This window comes from Abramis brama (assembly GCF_963993115.1).
Source record: "Abramis brama genome assembly, chromosome: 6".
Lineage (NCBI taxonomy): Eukaryota > Metazoa > Chordata > Actinopteri > Cypriniformes > Leuciscidae > Abramis > Abramis brama.
The window spans coordinates 20937091-20961496 of record NC_139968.1 but is presented as its reverse complement, the minus strand read 5'-3'; the positions used below and the strand labels follow the sequence as shown (position 1 = coordinate 20961496).

Below are 24406 nucleotides of genomic sequence, written 5' to 3'. Positions count from 1 at the left end.
AGCAGCTGCGTAGAAATAATGGGCGTTACTTAAGAATTGTGCGAAATGGAGTTGGACAAAATGACTCAATGCAGCCGGGACACAAGTTTTAATCGCAGTTTTAATTCAAGTATAATAGCAGTGCGCCATCGATCTCACACGCAAACAAGCACAACAATCACTTCACACTATTAAGCGGCTGTGTTATGAACATGCAAAACTGTATTGCTCACGTGCTACAGTGGTAAATTTATTCATTGCACAGACCAATTTTTCCAATTGAGACTGTTGCGTACATCAACCGGTAAGGTGGTCTACGCTCCCGTCGCATGTTGCAACTCGCCAGCCATCCCCTCTTTTGGAGGCAGAAGCATCTGAGGTCGATTTGTGCTGTTCATATTCTGGGGGTGCTCAAGAATGGAGACTCCATCCCCGGGCGGTCCAGCTGATCTGGCGTCGTTTCGGAGCCTCACAGGCAGACCTCTTTGCCTCTCCAGAAACCACCCATTGCCAGTTGTTTTACTCTCTGACCGAGGGAATACTCGGTTCAGATGCGCTGGCCCACAGCTGGCCCCGAGGCCTACACAAATATGCGTTTCCCCCAGTGAGCCTACTAGCACAGACATTGCGCAAGGTCAGGGAGGACGTGCTTTCCTTCTTGCAGCAGGGGTTGGAGCGAAGGCTGTCTCCCTCCACCCTGAAAGTCTATGCTGCTACCATCTCATCCCACCACGACTTGGTGGAGGGTAAGTCAGTTGGGAAGCATGACATGGTCATCAGGTTCCTTAGGGGGGTGAGGAGATTAAATCCACCCCGCCCTCCTTCTTTACCCTCTTGGGATTTGTCTCTGGTACTCAGAGCACTCCAGAATGCCCCATTTGAGCCTTTGCAATCAGTAGACTTGTCTCTAAAAACGTTGCTCCAGGTTGCACTGGCTTCCATTAAGAGGGTAGGGGACCTGCAGGCTTTTTCGATCGACAAATCGTGCATAGATTTCGGGCCGGGTGATTCCCAGGTAATCAATAAGTCGATCCGACGATACGTTGACAGAACTCAATAATAATAATAAGTTTTATTTATATAGCGCCTTTCCAGAGCTCAAGGACACTTTACAATAAACAAACAACAATAAAGGCAGTTGACAAAGACAGCAGACAGAACAACAGTAGGCAATTGAGAGTGCAAGTACAGTAAGTGAGAATTGGTAGATGGGGCAGCAACCAGCAGAATACAAACAGATATAACTCTGAAAGAAGAAAAAAAAAACGACTAAATTAAGAATTATAACATTCAGAAAATAGGTGAGTTTTGAGCATGGATTTGAATTCAGAGATAGTGTTAACAGAACAGAGTGATCGGGGGAGAGAGTTCCACATTTTGGGCGCAACAACACTGAATGATCTGCCCCCCATTGAAGCAAGGCGATGCCGAGGGACGACGAGAAGGCTGGAATCAGCGGATCGTAAAGAGCAAGTAGGGGTGTAGGGGAGAAGCAGGTTACAGAGATAGGGGGGAGCCAAGCCGTGCAGAGATTTAAAAGTGAGAAGGAGAATTTTGAATTTGATACGGTAAGCCACAGGAAGCCAGTGAAGATCATGCAGAATTGGGGAAATATGTGCAGAACGCTTGGTGTGGGTGAGTAGTCTGGCAGCAGAGTTTTGAATATATTGTAATTTGGAAATGGAGCTAGCTGATAGGCCAATGAAAAGTGCATTGCAGTAATCAAGACGTGAGGTGACAAATGCATGGATGACAGTTTCAGCATCTGAGATACTGATAAAGGGACGGAGCTGAGCGATACGACGTAGATGAAAGAATGCCAATTTAGTGATGGAATTAATGTGAGAGTGGAAAGATAGAGTGGAATCAAAAATTACACCAAGATTTTTAACAGTACTAGATGGTAGTACTAGAACTCAAAGCTTCAGGACCTCAGACCAGCTCTTCGTCTGTTACGGAGGCCAGCAGAAGGGAAAGGCTGTGTCCAAGCAGAGGATGGGTAGTGGATAGTGGATGCCATCGCCCTGGCTTACCAAGCATAGGGCGTGCCTTGCCCGTTCAGGTTGCGAGCTCACTCCACTAGGAGTATTGCCTCTTCCTGGGCGCTGGCATGTGGTGCCTCTTTGACAGATATCTGTAGAGCTGCGGGCTGGGTGACACCTAACATGTTCGCTAGATTCTATAGCCTACGTGTAGAGCCGGTCTCCTCCTGTGTTCTCGCCTCAAACTGGTAGAAGACACCGAGTGGACCTGGCTTATGTTAGCTTGCTGCGCTAAGACATGCGCTATTGCTCCAGAGAGTTCCTACGGGTAAACCCTGTGAGTCCTCCGTCACCATCGGCTGCTAGACATATAGCGGAGCGTCCGGCACCAGGCCTATATTCAGCTGAATCCTTGAGAACCGGGTTTAGACATATGTGTGACCCTATGGGGATCCCATGTGTAACATTCCACGGCTGCTCCTAAACGGAAGCACGTGTCTTTCCCTTGGAGCCAAGTCCCCCAGTATTCTATACGGAACAGCTCTACGGGGTTAGTCCTATGTACATCTCCACATAACTACTTCGGGAAGAATGAGGCTTCCGCAGCGTTCTACTTTCTAACGGAAAGGGGACGCTTTCCCAGTGTTATCCAATAATCTCTCTGTTTGGGTTACCACGGCACAGCAGTGAATGATCTCTCTGTGCAAGCCCTCTCCCATCATCTTCCAGGTAAGAAGGGGCAGCAGGCTTGCATAGGGCACTGGAAGAGAGCAAGAGTTGTGGCGCTTTGGTAGAGATTCCCTCAGTCGTTAATCTATGAATGTCGAGAGTGAAGCGACCTAAAGAGAACGTCTCGGTTACTTATGTAACCCTCTTTCCCTGCAAGGTTATTTTCGTAAACGAAAACTGAAACTAAGACTAAAACTATTGGTCAAAAAACATTTTCGTAAACTGAAATAAAATTAAAAATTCATAATAAATGAAAAACTAAAACTAAACAAAACTAACAACAGTTACTGAAAAACTAACGGATATAAAATAATAATTATCAAAAATAAATAATCGTTTTCGTAATTAATAAGCTCTACTTTGGCGGAAAATCTGACCTATGGCTGTTTAAGGAAATGCCTGATATGGCGCTTCATGCGCGTGAAGTTGCTGAGGTGATTAACCGCTGTCCTGCTGTGACGCGCACAATGAAGGACCATAACCTATAACACATCGCTAGTGCTAAGAGGCTATTCATAAAGGATGCATCTGTTGCAGTGGAATAGGGAATAACACAGGTACTCAAGATTTCTCTCAACATGGGGACAGGAGAGATGTTGGTCAATAAATGGGAAAACGGAGTAGCATTACTTGTTTGGAAAAAGTAATGTGTTGCTCATTTAAAAGTAATGCATAACTTACTAGTTACATGAAAAAAAAAAGAAAGAATCAGATGTACTTGTAATGTGTTGCCCCCAAAACTGATAAAAACAAATAAAAACATTCAAATGAACTTTGCAGCTGGTGGGGAAAATGTTTGGTACCACTTTATAATAACGTTCAGTTGTAAGTCATTTATAAGTGGTTAGTTAACCCTTTAAGGTAGGCACCATGAAAAAAGCAAAGGAAAAATTATTTATTTGCATTTTTTATTCAATTATGATAACAATAACAACAATCAATAGTTTTTTTTTTCAATTAGACCCTACAGTATTTTAGATACAGTACTCTACCAAACGGTTGAGACGTCTGTTCATAATAGAAGAATAACATTCAGAACAAGTCATATCAAGTGCAATTTCTTGACCAATAAAAAATCTGATGGCTGCTATTGATGGCTCCATAAGTGTGCATAAGTACATAGTGCATAAGTACATAGTGTATAAGTGCATAGTGCATAAATGCATAGTGTATAAGTGCATAGTGTATAAGTGCATAGTGCATAAGTACAGTGTATAAGTACATAGTGTATAAGTGCATAGTGCATAAATGCATAGTGTATAAGTGCATAGTCTATAAGTGCATAGTGCACTTATACAAAATAAACTTATAAAGTTCATACACTACACGGTTGGGTACATAGTGCATAAGTACATAGTGCATAAGTACATAGTGTATAAGTGCATAGTGCAAAAGTGCATAGAGCATAAGTACATAGTGCATAAGTGCATAGTGCATAAATACATAGGGCCCTATCTTGCACCCAGCGCAATTGACTTTGTACACTGACGCATGTATCGTTCCTATTTTGCACCCGCGCAAAGCGCGCTTTTCCCTCCACAGAAGCACGTCGCTAAACTAGGGAATGAACTTGCGCTCCCTGGGCGGTTCAGCGCAAAAAAGGAGGCGTGTTCCGGCGCAAACGTTCCTTCATGCTATTTTGCAGGTTTAGAAAACAATTGCGCCACTAACCAGGAAAAAATAGTTTAAAGTCAGTGGCGCGTTGCGCATGTTATTCATATGCTATTTTAAGGGCGCATGCTTGGCCATAATCAATGTAGCGTGTGCACAACGCGCATATTTGATTCTCTCATCTACACAGAAGCAGCAGTTTTCATTTTTGCAAATCATACATTATTGATAGATAGATAGATAGATAGATAGATAGATAGACAATTTATTATAAAAGCATACATCTAGCTTACACATTTACCCAAATTATCATACGCCTTTTTAACCGAAGTTAATTTGGGTGGGTTTCTCCATCCCCAACGTCCCTGACGAGAGCGCTCTCCTTTGCGCGTCTGGCAAATCCGCCGTTATAATAGGAATCCGCTTTAGAACAAAGCGCGTCTGCTCTTAAAGGGAATGTGAGATGACGCTCTGATTGGTTTATTTCACGTTACGCCCAAACCACACCTATGAATAATGAGGCTACTTCAGACCAACCCATTTTAGATTTGCGCCTGGCGCAAGAGTCATTTATCCCGCTGGGAAAATAGCAACAGCGCCAAGACCCGCCCACAAAGTTACTTGCGCTTTGCGCTTTGACACTTGCGTTTCAGATCGTTAAAATAGGGCCCTTAGTGTATAAGTGCATAGTGCACAAGTGCATATTGCATAAGTACATAGTGCATAAGTGCATAGTGCATAAGTGTATAGTGCATAACTCCATAGTGTATAAGTTCATAGTGCATAAGTTCATAGTGCATAAAATGCATAGTGCATAAAATGCATAGTGCATAGTGCATAAGTACATAGTGTAGAAGTGCATAGTGCATAAATGCAGTGTATAAGTGCATAGTGCATAGTGTATAAGTGCATAGTGCATAAGTACATAGTCTATAAGTGCATAGTGCATAAATGCATAGTGTATAAGTGCATAGTCTATAAGTGCATAGTGCATAAATGCATAGTGCATAAGTACATAGTGTATAAGTACATAGTGCACAAGTACATAGTGCAAAAGTGCATTGTGCATAAGTGCATATTGCAAAAGTGCATAGTGCATAATTGTATAGTGCATAAGTACATAGTGCACAAGTACATAGTGTATAAGTGCATAGTGTATAAGTGCATAGTGCAAAAGTGCATAGTGCAAAAGTGCATAGTGCATAAGTGTATAGTGCATAAGTACATAGTGCACAAGTACATAGTGCAAAAGTGCATAGTGTATAAGTGCATAGTGTATAAGTGCATAGTGCAAAAGTGCATAGTGCATAAGTGTATAGTGCATAAGTACATAGTGCACAAGTGTATAGTGCATAAGTGCATAGTGTATAAGTTCATAGTGCATAAGTACATAGTGCATAAGTGTATAGTGCATAAGTACATAGTGCACAAGTACATAGTGCAAAAGTGCATAGTGCATAAGTACATAGTGTAAAAGTGCATAGTGCAAAACTACTTCAAAAGAATCAAAAGAAGTGTCCCCACTCTCTTCTGCTGGTGTGGGCAAATAATCTGGATCATCTACGGGGTCATCATCACTCAGATCCGCATCTGAGTTCTCATATGGCAAGCCGTTTTAACTTTTATTCATTTCCAGGATATGAATTCTTGATATCAACAATTCAATTTTCACTAGTTAAAACGATAGTTATTGATATCAGAAATTAGATTTCTACTAGTAACAATGGCAATTTTTGATATCAGGAATTACATTTCCACTAGTAACAATGCTAATTCTTGATATCAGCATTTACATTTTCACTAGTTAAAATGATAATTATTGATATCAACAATTCAATTTCAACTAGTAAAAACTATAATTCTTGATATCTGTAATTGTATTTTCACTAGTGAAATGTCACCATAGGCTGCCATTCAAAATCAATTGTTGATATCAAGAATTGATTTCTTACTAGTTAAAATTCCAGTTTCACATATCAGAAATACAATTCTTACTAGTAAAAACCTTTATTTTTGATATCAAGAATTCAGTTGTCACTAGTTGAAATGTCTATTCTTGATATCAACAATTGAATTGCTACTAGTAACAATGTTCATTTTTGATATCAATAATTCAATTTTCACTAGTGACAATGTTAATTTCTGATATCATGAATGTGATTGTTACTAGTAAGAAAGCCATTTTAGATATCTGAAATGATATTGATATCAGAAATACATTTTCAGATATCAAAAATTAAAAATTTTACTAGTAGCAATTTAATTGTTGATATCAAGAATAGACATTTTTACTAGTAACCACATAATTCTTGATATCAGGAATTTGCATTTTTACTAGTAACAATGTAATTATTGATATCAAAAATTATATTTCTACTAGTAAGAAATACAAAGCTGATATGTGTATTCAGAATTTTAACTGTGATATGTTAATTATTTGATGTATGTTTTGTAGATTCAGTTATAAGTCATTTACAATTGATTAGTTAATATACTTACTTCTTAGTTATTAGTTAAAATATACTTTTTCTTCCTCACATATATCCTGAGCTTGTTTCTTAGCAGGGGGATTCAGGAGGTTTGTGGAAACACTGCAGTTGGTGTTACATCTTTTCATCACATTGATCTCTGTAATTCACCTCAGTTTCCTAATATGTATACAAAAATTTCAGATTTTCTTCCATGGATCAAAAATAAGTTTAATCGTCCTCAATGTTACAACCTTTTGAAATTGCAGTAACAACATCCTGTTTAACATTACACACAAAATCCATTGGGGCGTATTAACACAGACTATAGGGTGTAGACTAGGAGCCCATGTGATCAGGGTGCCTCTGTTCAGCGGTTTATGAAAATATTTTCTGATTTTCTACAGTACTAGTAATTACTGGTGTTACTGGACGGAGGTTTTAAAATAACAGACAATTGACCAGCGCACAATCGCCCATGATGGACTGATCTTAAATCTCCCCTCCCTACTTCAGTTTCAGTTGTAAACTTACACCACACCGGTCACCAATAGTGGGTTTTCTAAACACGAACAGGTACGGTTAATCTGAAAATGCACAAAGGATCAGAGCCCTGCTAATGCTTTGACAATGTAAAGCCGTTTTACCATTCCAATAAAGCTAATCTGAATTTGTCAATCACTGATTGATTTGCGATGCATTTTTCAAATGGGGAGAGACCACAGCAAGGGCCTCAACACATTTTTAATAATGTCACATGAAAGGCACAGAGATACAGAGTAGTTTGCACCTCAATGACACATCTGTAGCATTTACTTCACAGGACACATGTGCTTTCCACTTCATATTTATCTACGTGTGTGTTCTAACATGTAACTACTGTACCTTTTGGCATTGATATAGCACAGTGATTAATAAAGGAAAATAACTTAACACATCTCTCTCTTTTTCTTTCGGCTGCTCCCATTAGAGATCACAAACAAAACACCTATCATTACTGTTTAATTTTGGCCCAAGTATATTTAAGCATATTTCAGTTTCACATATTTTATGCAAGTGTTAATAGTGGCACTATGCATACTCTTTTTACAGCTTTTTCGTGCCTAAAGCTTTCGCCTGACACTTGCGGTTGGAGCACATGCGCTGAATGGCAGATCTTGCTTCAATGGGTGTGAAGTTTTACTGCTGATATTGCTTCAGCTTTTGCTCTGCATGCTTATTCAAGAAAGGCCAACAATTTATCTAGAAAGAAAGAAATGTTTTAAATGGCTCCAGTACAATTAAGTGCTGTATATATACAGTGAGGAAAGTAAGTATTTGAACACCCTGCTATTTTGCAAGTTCTCCCACTTAGAAATCATGGAGGGGTCTGAAATTGTCGTCGTAGGTGCATGTCCACTGTGAGAGACATAATCTAAAAAAAAAAAAAACAGAAATCACAATGTATGATTTTTTTAACTATTTATTTGTATGATACAGCTGCAAATAAGTATTTGGACACCTGAGAAAATCAATGTTAATATTTGGTACAGTAGCCTTTGTTTGCAATTACAGAGGTCAAACGTTTCCTGTAGTTTTTCACCAGGTTTGCACACACTGCAGGAGGGATTTTGGCCCACTCCTCCACACAGATCTTCTCTAGATCAGTCAGTTTTCTGGGCTGTCACTGAGAAACACAGAGTTTGAGCTCCCTCCAAAAATTCTCTATTGGGTTTAGGTCTGGAGACTGGCTAGGCCACGCCAGAACCTTGATATGCTTCTTACAGAGCCACTCCTTGGTTATCCTGGCTGTGTGCTTCGGGTCATTGTCATGTTGGAAGACCCAGCCTTGACCCATCTTCAATGCTCTAACTGAGGGAAGGAGGTTGTTCCCCAAAATCTCGCAATACATGGCCCCGGTCATCCTCTCCTTAATACAGTGCAGTCGCCCTGTCCCATGTGCAGAAAAACACCCCCAAAGCATGATGCTACCACCCCCATGCTTCACAGTAGGGATGGTGTTCTTGGGATGGTACTCATCATTCTTCTTCCTCCAAACACGTTTAGTGGAATTATGACCAAAAAGTTCTATTTTGGTCTCATCTGACCACATGACTTTCTCCCATGACTCCTCTGGATCATCCAAATGGTCATTGGCAAACTTAAGACGGGCCTTGACATTAAGCAGGGGAACCTTCCGTGCCATGCATGATTTCAAACCATGACGTCTTAGTGTATTACCAACAGTAACCTTGGAAACGGTGGTCCCAGCTCTTTTCAGGTCATTGACCAGCTCCTCCCGTGTAGTTCTGGGCTGATTTCTCACCTTTCTTAGGATCATTGAGACCCCACGAGGTGAGATCTTGCATGGAGCCCCAGTCCGAGGGAGATTGACAGTCATGTTTAGCTTCTTCCATTTTCTAATGATTGCTCCAACAGTGGACCTTTTTTCACCAAGCTGCTTGGCAATTTCCCCGTAGCCCTTTCCAGCCTTGTGGAGGTGTACAATTTTGTCTCTAGTGTCTTTGGACAGCTCTTTGGTCTTGGCCATGTTAGTAGTTGGATTCTTACTGATTGTATGGGGTGGACAGGTGTCTTTATGCAGCTAACGACCTCAAACAGGTGCATCTAATTTAGGATAATAAATGGAGTGGAGGTGGACATTTTAAAGGCAGACTAACAGGTCTTTGAGGGTCAGAATTCTAGCTGATAGACAGGTGTTCAAATACTTATTTGCAGCTGTATCATACAAATAAATAGTTAAAAAATCATACATTGTTTTTTAGATTATGTCTCTCACAGTGGACATGCACCTACGATGACAATTTCAGACCCCTCCATGATTTCCAAGTGGGAGAACTTGCAAAATAGCAGGGTGTTCAAATACTTATTTTCCTCACTGTATATATAAATACTGTATGTTTGAGATATCATGTTTTCATGAAGGTTGACAGGCTGAAAGGTGCTGTTATTATCTTTGTTTTTACAGCACATTTACTGCTAATAATACTATTATCCACGTGGAGACATTTCCCCGCAATGTATGGAATACCAGGACTTGACACACACACACACACACACACACACACACACACACACACACACAAGCGTGCACATACAAAAAACACACACACACACACACACACACACACACACACACACACACACGCACACACGCACGCACACACACGCACACACACACACACACACACACACACACACACACACACACACACACTCTGGTCCACTATCTTTGTGGGGACTCTCCAAAGACGTAATGGTTTTTATACTGTACAAACTGTATATTCTGTCTCCTTACACTAACCCGCCCCCTAACCCTTAACAACTTTCTGCATTTTTGAAACACAAGTGACACAAGTCCCCATGAGTCTGTGTGCATTCAGGTTTAAGTCCCCACCGGGATAGAAAAACGTACACACTCACACACTGCATAGATAGCCTACTTCATTATTTAATGATTAACTAATCATTTACAAAACATGAATATACGTTTCATTAATGTTTAATAAATTATGTTGTATGTATAATTTACATTACATTTTTTTGTATGTATGTATGTAGCAAATAGAGGGTGCATAAAGTGTTGTAAATGCCTTGAATACACATACAGATCATTTGTAACAGGTAAGAAAGATCTACGAATTATGTGTAACACATTTACAAGTGATGAATAGTTTACACTAGATTATGAGATGCAGAAAGGTTTATTTATACGGTTACACATCATCTATAACAGGTGTTGAACACTGTAGTGTGTACTGCAGTGTAAGTGCTGACTGGTGAGGATATAGAGCTGTCTTCTGTAGTGTGTAGTGTAGTGTGTACTGCAGTGTGTAGTATAATGTGTAGTGTAGTGTGTACTGCAGTGTAAGTGCTGACTGGTGAGGGTATAGACAGCTGTCTTCTCTGAAACACATGGAGTCTTTAACCACTGTGCACCTGATCTGAGCAAAACATACAAAAAATGTAACTTGTCATTTATTAAACATTTATGAAACGCATAGTCATGTTTTGTAAATGATTAGTTAATCATTAACTAATCAATTGCAAATGACTTGTAACGGAATTTACAAAACATACATAAAATGTTAGTATATCACTTGCTAATCATTTATGAATGTTTTGTAAATGATTAGTTCATCATTAACTAACCACTTATAAATGACTTACAACTGAACGTTATTATAAAGTGGTACCAAATGGGTCACATTCACAATGTTCATTATGAGTAATTCTTGCTGATAAAATCATTTTTTTCCTTATTAGTTTAACATGATAGTACATTCTGATAAAAAGCTGTTTCATTTTCACTCCAAAAATTGTTTTAATGTCATCAAAATAAGTATTTTTTATTATTATTAATGTATTTTTTAAATGTATTATTTTAGTTGCATGCACTATAATAAGGTTATTTTTTTTAATTCTTTAATTCATTAATGATCTGACACAAGAGATGCAGCACCAGAGCAGTAAATTAGAAGTAAATAATTAGATTAAGGTCATTTCTTTTCTTTTTAACTAGTGAAAATGAACCAGTTATTAATTATTCACTTAGTCATGTCTACAGCTCACTTTAATTTGTTCTAGATCATTAGATATGACTTTGTGGTGCCCTGGAAACCGATCTGATAAAGAGTTCCTAGAAAATTTTTCCGTTATGTGTGCAAATGTAAAAAAGAACTTCCCAAAATACTACCCGTGCTAAATAGTATGCAAACTTTGATAAGAGTATCATGTGTTAACAACAACAAGTCAACTAGTCTTCAATGTTACAACCTCATGAAATTGCAGTAACATCCTGTCTAAATGTTTTACGCACACAAAATATAATTTTTCTTCCTCACATTTGTGTCCTGAGCTCCTGTAAAGTTAATCAAGAGGTTTACTTCTACCTCACTTCTGCAGTTTGAGAACAATATCACAGTAGACATTACAGTTTTATAGCCATTATGAATTTTATTTTTGATTTGGAGTACAGTGATTAATAATGAAGATGACAATTAGTACTTCATGTCAAATGGCTGACAGCCCCTGCTTCTAAAAAGCACAAAAATATAAAACATGTCATGTTTAAATGCCTCATAGCTGTTTAATGTTGGCCCAAGTATTCAAACATATTTCGTGAGCTTAGAATTATAAGGTTCTATCTCCGTTTAAGGTAGTTCTGAGATATTGAGCATCAAAGTTTTTACATCCCAGCTGGCAATGGAGAGATGGAACCTTTTTATTTTATTAATAATTACTAACAAAATATTTTTTTACAAAAATAACACCACACAGGCATTAATAAACACCTGATGGATCAGATTATGTCAAAAACTCAATTTCGACCAAAAGTGGAGATAGAACCTTATAATTCTAAGCTCACAATTTGTGTTTTATATATTGCATGCAAGTGTTAATTGTGACATTATGCGTCATCTTTAAACAGGTTTTTTGTCGTCTGACACTGTGGTTGGAGCTGAAGAGCTGAATAAGAGATCTTTCTACAATGGGTGTGAAGTTTTACTGCGTCCATCAAAAGGATGTGAAATTGCTTTAGCTTTTTCTCTGCACTCTATTTCAAGAAAGACCAAAACCTGAAACAAACTAAAACAAATTTATCTAGGAAAAAAACAAAAATGCTTTGAATGGCTTCAGTGCAATGTAAGCATATAGGAAATGTGTTAGATTTAATATGAATTTTTTTTTTTTTTATATACTGTATATGTATACACTGCATTCATCAAAGCAGTTAGGGTCATGTGACCTGTATTAGCATTGTATACGCAAAGACTTTCACATACTTAACTCACATTTGTATATAGTATTGTATACATAGAAAATTGGGTAACACTTTAGAATACTGTTCCTTCATTAATGATTAACTACACAGGAACAAATGAGTAATGCATTAGTAACACTCTAGTAACTACTATTAACTAACAATAAACTCTGATTAACGAATTAGTAAGTAATAGCGCTCAGTCGGATGTGGTAGTTCACTATTAGCTAATCAATAACTACTATTTGTCATACCTCACTGAAGACTATAAGAACTACTATATACAGGTTAATAAATATTTATAATGCACAATGTTTAATATAAGGTAATGGTAGCCCATTAGTAATGAATCAAGTGTTACTACATCCTTCTAAAAGAACTACTAATTATTTGGATCAGTATTCTAAAGTGAAAAACATGATAACAACCTAATATTGACTGAAGTCATTGTAAGCTTTTAAGGCTTTTGTAAGGTTTGGATAGTATTGACTCGAGTGTTACTACATCTTTCTAAAGGAACTACTAATTATTTGGATCAGTATTCTAAAGTGAAGATCATGGGAACACACTAGTATTGACTAAAGTGTTACCAAATCCATTGGAAGGAATTGCTATTCAAAATCTTACAAAAATCTCAAAAGCTTACAATGACTTCAGTCAATATTAGGTAGTTATCATGTTTTTCACTTTAGAATACTGATCCAAATAATTAGTAGTTCCTTTAAAATGATGTAGTAATACTTGAGTCATTACTAGTGGGTTACCATTACCTTTTATTATAAATTATGCATTATTCATGTTAAGTATGAAAAAAATAGTAGTTATTGATTAGCTAATAATGAACTACTACATTCATATGAGCGCTATTACTTACTAATTTGTTAATCAGAGTTTCTTGTTAGTTAATAGTAGTTACTAGAATGTTAATAATACGTTACTCGTTTGTTCCTGTGTAATTATTCATTAATGAAGGAACAGTATTCTAAAGTGTTACCGAAAATTGTTTTAGGATATTACAAAAGTGACATTGCCTTATACAGAGAATTTGGACCTCGCTTTTTTCCTCACACCAAAGTCAGCACTGGTGCTTGCCAGATGATGGTTTCAGACATTAGACCACAAGGATTAGCAAGAATTTACTCACAGTGTTACTGACATCATAAAGTGAGAAACTGAGTCTCCACCCACTGAAAACAACAATAAATACTCTTCTTCTTCTGCAGACACTCACAGATCGTCTTCTTCATCATGACCATCATCATCATCTCTCTGCTCCTGCTGGCCTCTCTGCTGCCACACCTGATCTTCACTGGTGAGATTGATTATATTACAGTAAATTATGATGATTTTTAAGAATGTTTGATTCGTATGTGCTGAATAAGTTGACTGACAGCACTCTCTCTCTCTCAGCTCATGTGAATGTGGGTATAGTGAACGGCACAGAAGCCAAACCCCACTCCAGACCCTACATGGTTTCTCTTCAGAAGAACTCTCAACATATCTGCGGTGGATTCCTCATTTCTGATGAGTTTGTCTTGACTGCTGCACATTGCCGAATGAAGTAAGACTGTATTTTTGTCTGAGCTAAATTAATGATTTTTTTATTCAATTCACATTTATTTGTACTTTTCACAACAAATATAGTTTCAAAGCAGCTTTACAGAAAAATGCATGTTTCTACATTACAGTTTGTAATCTGTTATCAGAGGTGACTGTCGTAATCTCTTCACAGGTTTTGGGTCATCTGAAATCTAACTAAACTTTAAAACTAAAACTAAACTAAATTACAAGTAAAATCTCAATTATGGTTTCATCATACCTTCACAATCTTCTCTGAAAGAATAAAGAAACCTAAAAGCTGAAGTTAAGATGAATGTTTCCATAAACAGAACAGAAGAGCTGACAGTTGTGGTTGGTGCACATGACTTACGAGAAATGAACGTCCGCATTAAAGTGAAGTCCTACTACAAACATCTGGATTTTAGTAAACAACCTATTCGGAATGACATCATGCTTTTGAGGGTAACAGACTGCATTTATACCAGTTGTTCAAAATGATAGCTAATCATTTAAAAACGGTCTATTAACATATCATTGCATTTTTGGATTGCAGCTAGAGAAAAAAGTCAAAAAGAACGAAAATGTCGAATGGATTTCAATACCAAAGACAGAAGAAGACATCCCAGCAGATTCTGTTTGCAGTGTTGCAGGCTGGGGACGTTTAGTAACTAATGGCCCTGCAAGCCTAGTCCTCATGGAAACAAATGTGAAGATCATGGATAACAAAAAATGTGAAAGTCGGAGATCGACGTACTCAACTGCACAGATGATGTGTGTATATGGCAATGGAGGAACCTGTAATGTATGTAAAACATTTTTAAATAATAATAATATTAGTAACAAATAAAATAAATATATATATATAATAATAAATAAACAAATTATTATTTCAATTTATATAACACTTTACAATGCATTCTCAATATGATGAAGAGAGATAGGTGAGAACTGATATAGTGACTTGCTGATCCTTGTGTTTTTAACAGGGGGATTCAGGAGGTCCTTTGGTTTGTGGAAACACTGCAGTTGGTATCACATCTTTTGGGCATAAATCTCTTTGCAATTCGCCTCAGTATCCTAATGTGTCTACTAAGATTTCGGCCTTTCTTCAATGGATCAATAATATAATCGAACAAAAATAATTGACTTTACAGTATAATAATAAAAAAGATGTGTAGTATTACTAGTGCGTAATCAAAAATGTTTCCAAATGTTTAAAGGGTTAGTTCACCCAAAAATGAAAATTCTGTCAGTAATTACTCACCCTCATGTTGTTCCAACCCCGTAAGACCTTCGTTCATCTTCGGAACACAAATTAAGATATTTTTGATTAAATCTGAGAGCTATCTCACTCCTCCATAGGCTTCTATGTGACTGAAACTTGCTGGCCCAGAAAAGTTATTAAAGACATCGTTAATATAGTCCAAGTGACTACAGTGGCTCAATCTTAAGTATATCAAGCGACGAGAATACTTTTTGTGCGCAAAAAAACCCCAAAATAACGACTTTATTCCACTATTCATTTCCTTCTCTCTGGGCCTCGAGTTGGTTCACTAGTGTTTTTGCGCTGCGTGTCTGTGTTACACGTCACCACGTAGGCTCACTGTTGGCCGACGCTGGTCATGTGTGTGATGCGTGTGACGTGCAACACAGACGCGCTGCGCAAAAACACTAGTGAACCAACTCGAGGCCCAGAGAGAAGGAGATGAATAGTGGAATAAAGTCGTTATTTTTATTTATTTTTTGCACAAAAAGTATTCTCGTCGCTTGATATACTTAAGATTGAGCCACTGTAGTCACTTGGACTATTTTAACGATCTCTTTAATAACCTTTCTGGGCCAGCAAGTTTCAGTCACATAGAAGCCTATGGAGGAGTGAGATAGCTCTCAGATTTCATCAGAAATATCTTAATTTATGTTCCGAAGATGAACGAAGGTCTTACGCGGTTGGAACAACATGAGGGTGAGTAATTACTGACAGAATTTTCATTTTTGGGTGAACTAACCCTTTAACAGATTTTCTCCCACATCTTGTTCTAATAAAACTATCATGTGTTAACAAAAATAAGTCAAATGGTCCTCAATGTTACAACCTCATGAAATTGAGTAATATCCCGTCTAAATGCATTACACAAATTAAATTTTCTTTTTCTTCCTCACTTCTATTTCCAGAGCTTGTTTCTTAACTGGGGGATTCAGGGGGTCTTTGGTTTGTGGAAACACTGCAGTTGGTGTCACATCTTTTCATCACATTGATCTCTGTAATTCACCTCAGTTTCCTAATATGTATACAAAAAATTCAGGTTTTCTTCCATGGATCAAAAATAAGTTTAATTGTCCTCAATGTTACAACCTTATGAAATTGCAGTAACAACATCCTGTCTAACTGCAGAATGCACACAGACTATAGACTGTAGACTAGGAGCCCATGTGATCAGGGTGCCTCTGTTCAGCGGTTATGAAAATATTTTCGGATTATTATTTTTCTACAGTACTAGTAATTACTGGTGTTACTGGACGGAGGTTTTAAAATATCAGACAATTGACGAGCGCACAATCGCCCATGATGGACTAATCTTATATCACCCCTCCCTACAACGTACACCACACCGGTCACCAATAGTGGGTTTTCTAAACTGCCGCTTGTCACGAACAGGTATGGTTAATCTGAAAATGCACAAAGGATCAGAGCCCTGCTAATGCTTTGACAATGTAAAGCCGTTTTACCATACCAATAAAGCTAATCTGAATTTGTCAATCGCTGATTGATTTGCGATGCATTTTTCAAACGGGGAGAGACCACAGAAAGGTGCCTCAACACATTTTAATAATGTCACATGAAAGGCACAGAGATACAGAGTAGTTTGCACCTCAGTGACACATCTGTACCATTTACTTCACAGGACACATGTGCTTTCCACTTCATATGTATCTACTTGTGGGTTCTAACATGTAACTATGTCTTGTTTGGTCTCACCTGACAGCTGAACCTAATAGAGGTATTAAAGTATCATACAGTCTAGGTATTATTGCTTAAACATGCATTGAGGAGAATATGTTAATGTACCCCTCTTCATCACCCATTTGCCTTATCTTTTGGCTTCCTGTCAGTTGAAGATAAAGATACAAAGTGTGTGAAGCTTGTTTACATGTGCTCATTGCGCCCTCTAGCGGTGTAGACTGCAAAAACAAGTACATGTCTTAGTTTCAGAAAGATCAAACTGAACAGAAACGTATTTCTTTTCATCTCATGCTATGAGAGAAAAAAACTCTTCATGGCTAGATTTACATGCTCTTTCTTTACATTCAAGACTCTGTGCACTGTCAGTGTAACGGTGGCCAGCTAGTTGTGCAGGTAAACCTCACTCCCCTGATGTCAACCGAACTAAACAATATCAAGTGGATATCCATACCAATGAAAGAAGATAATATTGAAGCAGATACTGTTTTTAGTTTGTAACTATATGTATGTATATTGTAACTATTCAACTTCACAGATGATGTGTGTATATGACAATTGAGTAATCAAATCTTAATGTGTTAGCAAAGTTTAAAAATATGACAACACAAGACTTATGTGTTGATCAGTGTTTCTTGACAGGGGGATTCAGGAGGTCCGTTGGTTTGTGGAGACACTGCAGTTGATGTCACATCCTTCAGAGACCCCAATCTCTGTATCTCACCTAAACTACCTGAAGTTTATATTAAGATTTCAGCATATCTTCCCATGTATAAAGAGCATTATTGGATATTTTAATTTAATTAATTGCCGGTGAAATGGGGTGATTTAGCTTATTTAAAGTTAAGTTAATTTGCCCTCAAAACTTCTTACAATAAACATAATATACATTCAGGGCTGTACGTTAACTTTTTTTGCACATAGCACTGGTGCTACAGAGGTTGATAGCACAGGCCAAACTGTTGTAGCACAATTATAAAACGTCTGTTATCATCCCTGAAAACAAACACAAGTAATGGAGTTCATCATTTAAAGAGGCACTGATGTTCCATAAAGTGCACAAAAAATACAGAACATCACAAAAATTGTTTTTAGACACACTTTTTATTTATTTGCTAAAAATGGAAGAGTGCAGAAACATAACACCTCTTACACCTCAACATTACACATTAAAGTAGAACAGATCTGTGGGAAGACATGACTAAATAAAAACTCTTGTTTGCACACTAGCACTATAACCTATCCCATGACACTCCTCTATAAGACTAATACTGTCAACAGTTGTATCTTTTCTTTAGTTTAGTGCAAAATGCTGTTACCCATCACAAAGGGGTCTATTTGAATCTTTTCTGGAGCCTCCTTGCACCAGCTACAAAACAAGAGCTGTTGGTCAGAATCGAAAGTTAACCACGGAAAACTTTTTTTCCACACGGGGTTATATCTATAAATTTTCATTTTTGTTTCTCCCTTACTTTGATTTGGTAAAATTGCTTCTGTCGATTCTTCCTTGCAGGCTCGTTTGGGGTTTTCGTGGATCACTTGAAAATAGCGCTTCGTTTTCTCGTCAACTAGCAGCTGCATAGAAATAATGGGCGCGTTACTTAAGAATTGTGCGAAATGGAGTTGGACAAAATGACTCAATGCAGCCGGGACACGAGTTTTAATCGCAGTTTTAATTAAAGTATAATATCAGTGCGCCATCAATCTTACACACAAACAAGCACAACAATCACTTCACACTATTAAGCGGCTGTGTTATGAACATGCAAAACTGTATCGCTCGCGTGCTACAGTGGTAAATTTATTCATCGCACAGACCAATTTTTCCAATTGAGACTGTTGCGTACATCAACCGGTAAGGTGGTCTACGCTCCCGTCGCATGTTGCAACTCGCCAGCCATCTCCTCTTTTGGAGGCAGAAGCATCTGAGGTTGATTTGTGCTGTTCATATTCTGGGGGTGATCAAGAATGGAGACTCCATCCCCGGTCGGTCCAGCTGATCTGACGTTGTTTCGGAGCCGCAAAGGCAGACCTCTTTGCCTCTCCAGAAACCACCCATTGACAGTTGTTTTACTCTCTGACCGAGGGAATACTCGGTTCAGATGCGCTGGCCCACAGCTGGCCCCGAGGCCTACACAAATATGCGTTTCCCCCAGTGAGCCTACTAGCACAGACATTGCGCAAGGTCAGGGAGGACGTCCTTTCCTTCTTGCAGCAGGGGTTGGAGCGAAGGCTGTCTCCCTCCACCCTGAAAGTCTATGCTGCTACCATCTCATCCCACCACGACTTGGTGGAGGGTAAGTCAGTTGGGAAGCATGACCTGGTCATCAGGTTCCTTAGGGGGGCGAGGAGATTAAATCCACCCGCCCTCCTTCTTTACCCTCTTGGGATTTGTCTCTGGTGCTCAGAACACTTCAGAATGCCCCATTTGAGCCTTTGCAATCAGTAGACTTGAAAATCTTGTCTCTAAAACGTTGCTCCAGGTTGCACTGGCCTCCGTTAAGAGGGTAGGGGACCTGCAGGCTTTTCCGGTCTATGAATCATGCCTAGAGCTCGGGCCGGGTGATTCCCAGTTTACACTGAGACTCAGACCCGGATATGTGCCCAAGGTTCCCACCACTCCCTTCAGCAACCAGGTGGTGAACCTGCAAGCGCTGCCCTCAGAGGAGGTAGAACCAGCCCTGGCTTTGCTCTGTCCCGTCCGCTCTCTGCGAAGGTAAGTAGACAGAACTCAAAGCTTCAGGACCTCAGACCAGCTCTTCGTCTGTTACGGAGGCCAGCAGAATGGAAAGGCTGTGTCCAAGCAGAGGATGGGTAGTGGGTAGTGGGCTCCATCGCCCTGGCTTACCAAGCACAGTGCGTGCCTTGCCCGCTCAAGTTGTGAGCTCAGTCCACTAGGAGTATTGCATCCTCCTGGGCGCTGGCGCGTGGCACCTCTTTGACAGATATCTGTAGAGCTGCGGGCTGGGCGACACCTAACATGTTCGCTAGATTCTATAGCCTATGTGTAGAGCCGGTCTCCTCCTATGTTCTCGCCTCAAACTGGTAGAAGACACTGGGTGGACCCAGCTTGTGTTAGCTTGCTGCGCTAAGACATGTGCTATTGCTCCAGAGAGTTCCTACGGGTAAACCCTGTGAGTCCTCCGTCACCATCGGCTGCTGGACATATAGCGGAGCGTCCGGCACCAGGCCTATATTCAGCTGAATCCTTGAGAACCGGGTGTAGACATATGTGTGACCCTTTGGGGATCCCATGTGTAACATTCCACGGCTGCTCCTAAACGGAAGCACGTGTCATTCCCTTGGAGCCAAGTCCCCCAGTATTCTATATGGAACAGCTCGGGGTTAGTCCTATGTACATCTCCACATCTCCACTACTTTGGGAAGAATGTGGCTTCCGCAGCGTTCTACTTCTAACGGAAAGGGCACGCTTTCCCAGTGTTATCCAATAATCTCTCTGTTTGGGTTACCACGGATCAGCAGTGAATGATCTCTCTGTGCAAGCCCTCTCCCATCGTCTTCCAGGTAAGAAGGGGCAGCTGGCTTGCATAGGGCACTGGAAGAGAGCAGCAGCTGTGGCTCTTTGGTAGGGATTCCCTCAGTCGTTCATCTACGAATGTCGAGAGTGAAGCAACCTAAAGCCAGGGAAGCCAGGACAGCATATCACAGCCTCCGATAACACCAGAGCAACAGCCCCTTTCACCAGCCCCTGCTTCTCACAGAAAATGGAAGAACTGGTGTATGCTGGAACCAGACTATCCCACTCTTTTGCTGCAAGCCCCCAGATACCAACCAAAAAAAGACAGGCACCACTACCACCAAAGCCTGCGGGCCCAGCTCGCCCTCCCCCTCCTGTGAGAGCTCTTCGGCCTCTGCCACAACGCCAAGGCCCACACCCTCCTCCATCTGCTCGAGGTGAACCAAAAACAACTGATACCAGCTCTCAGTGATATGTGTCGGGTCCCCGTTTTGATAACAGTAACTTTCTCAAATGTTTACAGAACAAGCGGGAACCCAGTGTGCCTGTATCTTTCTCTATTGCTGTTCTATTACAAGATAGAAAGTCTAAGGCCTTCAATAGCCATACAGCAAACCAAACTAATCTGGTGCCTATTACACGTCAAACTAATATTGCTGTGGGGAAAAGTAAGTCTGTTAAGTTAGCACTCTTTAACATCTGCTCACTTAAAAATAAATCACTTCTAGTCAACGACTTAATAACCACAAACAATCTGGATTTTATGCTTCTGAATGAAACCTGGCTAGAAGACAGCTGCAGTGCAACAGTCCTCAATGAAGCAGCCCCTCCTAACTTTACTTTTATGAGTGTCTGCAGAGCTGTTAAGAGAGGTGGGGGTCTAGCTGCTCTTTTTAAAGATATCTATCAATGTAAGCAAATATCATTTGGGAATTACTTGTCTTTCAAATATCTGGGTATTGTGTTAAAAGGTGCTCCACGCATTTTACTTATCATTATTTACAGGCCTCCAAAATACTCTCCAGCCTTTGCTGAGGACTTTACAGAACTGTTATCAACAATTACCTCAGAGTTTGACTGTTTTGCCATTGCTGGAGATTTTAACATCCACATAGATAGTGCAGAGAACAATATGACAAAAGAAATCAAAAGTGTTTTAAAAACTTTTGATCTGACTCAGCATATACATGGACCCACACACAATCGTGGACACACTCTAGATTTACTTATCAGTAAGGGTCTAAACATTTCATCGATTGTTATTAAGGATGTAGCGCTGTCTGATCATTTCTGTATTTTCTTTGATATATTGATCTCTCCTGCCACTGAAGCTAGATCTGTGTCTGTCAAGAAGAGATGCTTAAATGAGAACACTAGTGTACTATTTATGAAGGCTATATCCTTAACACCAAGCATATCTGCAGACTCTGTTGATTTTCTCCTTGATTCTTTTAACTCAAAAGTTAAAAGTGTATTTGATGATATTGCTCCTATTAAAGTCAGGAAGAAGAGTGGCAGACAAAAAGCACCTTGGAGAAACTCAACAGCAGTGCAAAATATGAAAAGACAATGCAGAAAAGTAGAGCACATGTGGCGGAAGACAAAACTTGTAGTCCATTAAAACATCTACAAAGACAGCCTTCATGCTTTCAATATGGAACTAGGCAAAGCTAGACAGACTTTCTTCTCAAATATTATAAACAGTAATTTAAACAACACACGCACTCTTTTTGCTACTGTAGAGAGACTGACAAACCCCCCAAGCCAGATTCCCAGTGAAATGCTCTCAGACAACAAGTGCAGTGAGTTTGCTTCTTTCTTCTCTGAGAAAATCAATAATATCAGAAAGGTGATCAGCACATCCTTGAGTTGCACTGAGGTCAGACAGATCAGACCACCTGAGAAAGTAGTTACTATGTCTGACTTCAAAGAAATTGATGGCAAAATTTTGGAAGAAACCGTACAGCACCTTAAAACATCAACCTGCGCTCTTGACACACTTCCCACATAATTTTTCAAAAGTGTGTTAAACAGTTTAGAAGCAGATCTTCTAGAAGTGGTAAATGCTTCACTTCTCTCTGGGAGTTTTCCAAACTCCCTGAAAACTGCAGTTGTCAAGCCCCTCCTGAAAAAGAACAATCTGGATAAGACCATATTTAGCAACTATAGGCCGATCTCAAATCTTCCTTTCATAGGCAAGATCATTGAAAAAATTGTCTTCACTCAGCTGAACAAATTCTTATGCTCGAATGGATACTTTGACAATTTTCAATCTGGTTTCCGACCGCACCACAGCACAGAGACAGCGCTCATAAAGATAATGAACGATATTCGCTTAAATACTGATTCAGGCAAATTATCAGTGCTGGTACTACTCGACCTCAGTGCTGCATTTGACACTGTCGATCATAACATACTTCTTGACAGGCTGGAAAACTGGGTGGGGCTTTCTGGGATAGTCCTAAAATGGTTCAGGTCATACTTAGATGGGAGAGGTTATTATGTGAGTATAGGAGTTTATAAGTCTGAGTGGACATCCATGACATGCGGAGTCCCTCAAAACTTTCTTCAGTTAAACAAAGACAAAACTGAAGTCATTGCATTTGGAAACAAAGATGAAGTTCTCAAGGTGAACGCATACCTTCACTCTAGGGGTCAAACAACTAAAAATCAAGTCAGGAATCTTGGTGTGACACTAGAGTCAGACCTTAGTTTCAGTAGTCATGTCAAAGCAATAACTAAATCAGCATACTATCATCTGAAAAATATTGCAAGAATTAGATGCTTTGTTTCCAGACAAGACTTAGAGAAACTTGTGCATGCTTTCATCACCAGCAGGGTGGATTATTGTAATGGACTCCTCACTGGCCTTCCCAAAAAGCCCATAAGACAGTTGCAGCTCATACAGAACGCTGCCGCCAGGATTCTGAGCAGAACCAGAAAATATGAACATATCACACCAGTCCTCAGGTCTCTACACTGGCTCCCAGTTAGATTTAGGATTGATTTTAAAGTATTATTACTTGTATATAAATCATTCAATGGCCTAGGACCTCAATACATTGCAGATATGCTCACTGAATATAAACCCAACAGATCACTCAGATCACTAGGATCATATCAGCTAGAAATACCAAGGGTTCACTCAAAGCATGGCGAGTCCGCTTTTAGCTATTATGCCAGCCACAGCTGGAACCAGCTACCAGAGGAGATCAGATGTGCTCCTACAATACATGAATATCAGATGAAGTCACCAACGTCTCCTCACTGACGTCACTCACTTCTAAAACTTGTCTGCCGCCGTCTTGAGTACCTGATTCGGCAAGATCGATACGTCAGTCGCAAAGGAACTAGCTAGCTATGCTTTCACAACACGGTAACATAAATACAACATAAATGTAACATAACATAAATCTGTAACGTTCGTTATTTTGAATATAAATCATCACTCATAAAGCATTCATTCACGTCTTCTCCGGTTTATTTGTGTTCAAATACATGCAATATACAGTATCCGCCAGGGCTATTAGTCCAATGGTGCGCATTTTTGGAGAAATAATGATTAATTATCACATGTTTGTAAAATATTTCGTCATACAGAATAACATTTCTATTCATTATCCACTGAATTATGCGATCTGAAGAGCTCAAACAGCGAATGCAGCGAGATCTGTCTCCTCTTCCTGATTTGCGCTGAAGTGGTTAAAAAAATCAATAAATCACGCTTCTGTTCTGCCTGACGCTGTCCTGCGTGACTTCCTCATTCTGACATCCGTGATAACAAAGCTAAAGTAATATCTCTTCACCTGAAACAAGAAGCTAATAAATGCATGGTTTGAAGTATATGTGATTTGTGTGTGATTTTCGTGCGATTGG

At 39.4% G+C, this 24406-nt stretch overlaps 1 protein-coding gene across 1 annotated transcript; it reads left to right on the top strand.

Annotated features, from left to right (window-relative positions):
* Nucleotides 1-1403: 1403 nt before the first annotated feature.
* LOC311085868 (mast cell protease 2-like) lies at nucleotides 1404-15235 on the top strand (the record flags this gene model as incomplete). Its single annotated transcript, XM_084118485.1, has 6 exons — nucleotides 1404-1441; nucleotides 13757-13845; nucleotides 13944-14094; nucleotides 14423-14555; nucleotides 14647-14895; nucleotides 15080-15235. The coding sequence occupies 6 exons, from the start codon at nucleotides 1404-1406 to the stop codon at nucleotides 15233-15235; spliced, it is 816 nt and encodes a 271-aa protein (XP_083974611.1).
* Between the last annotated feature and the right edge of the window lie 9171 nt (nucleotides 15236-24406).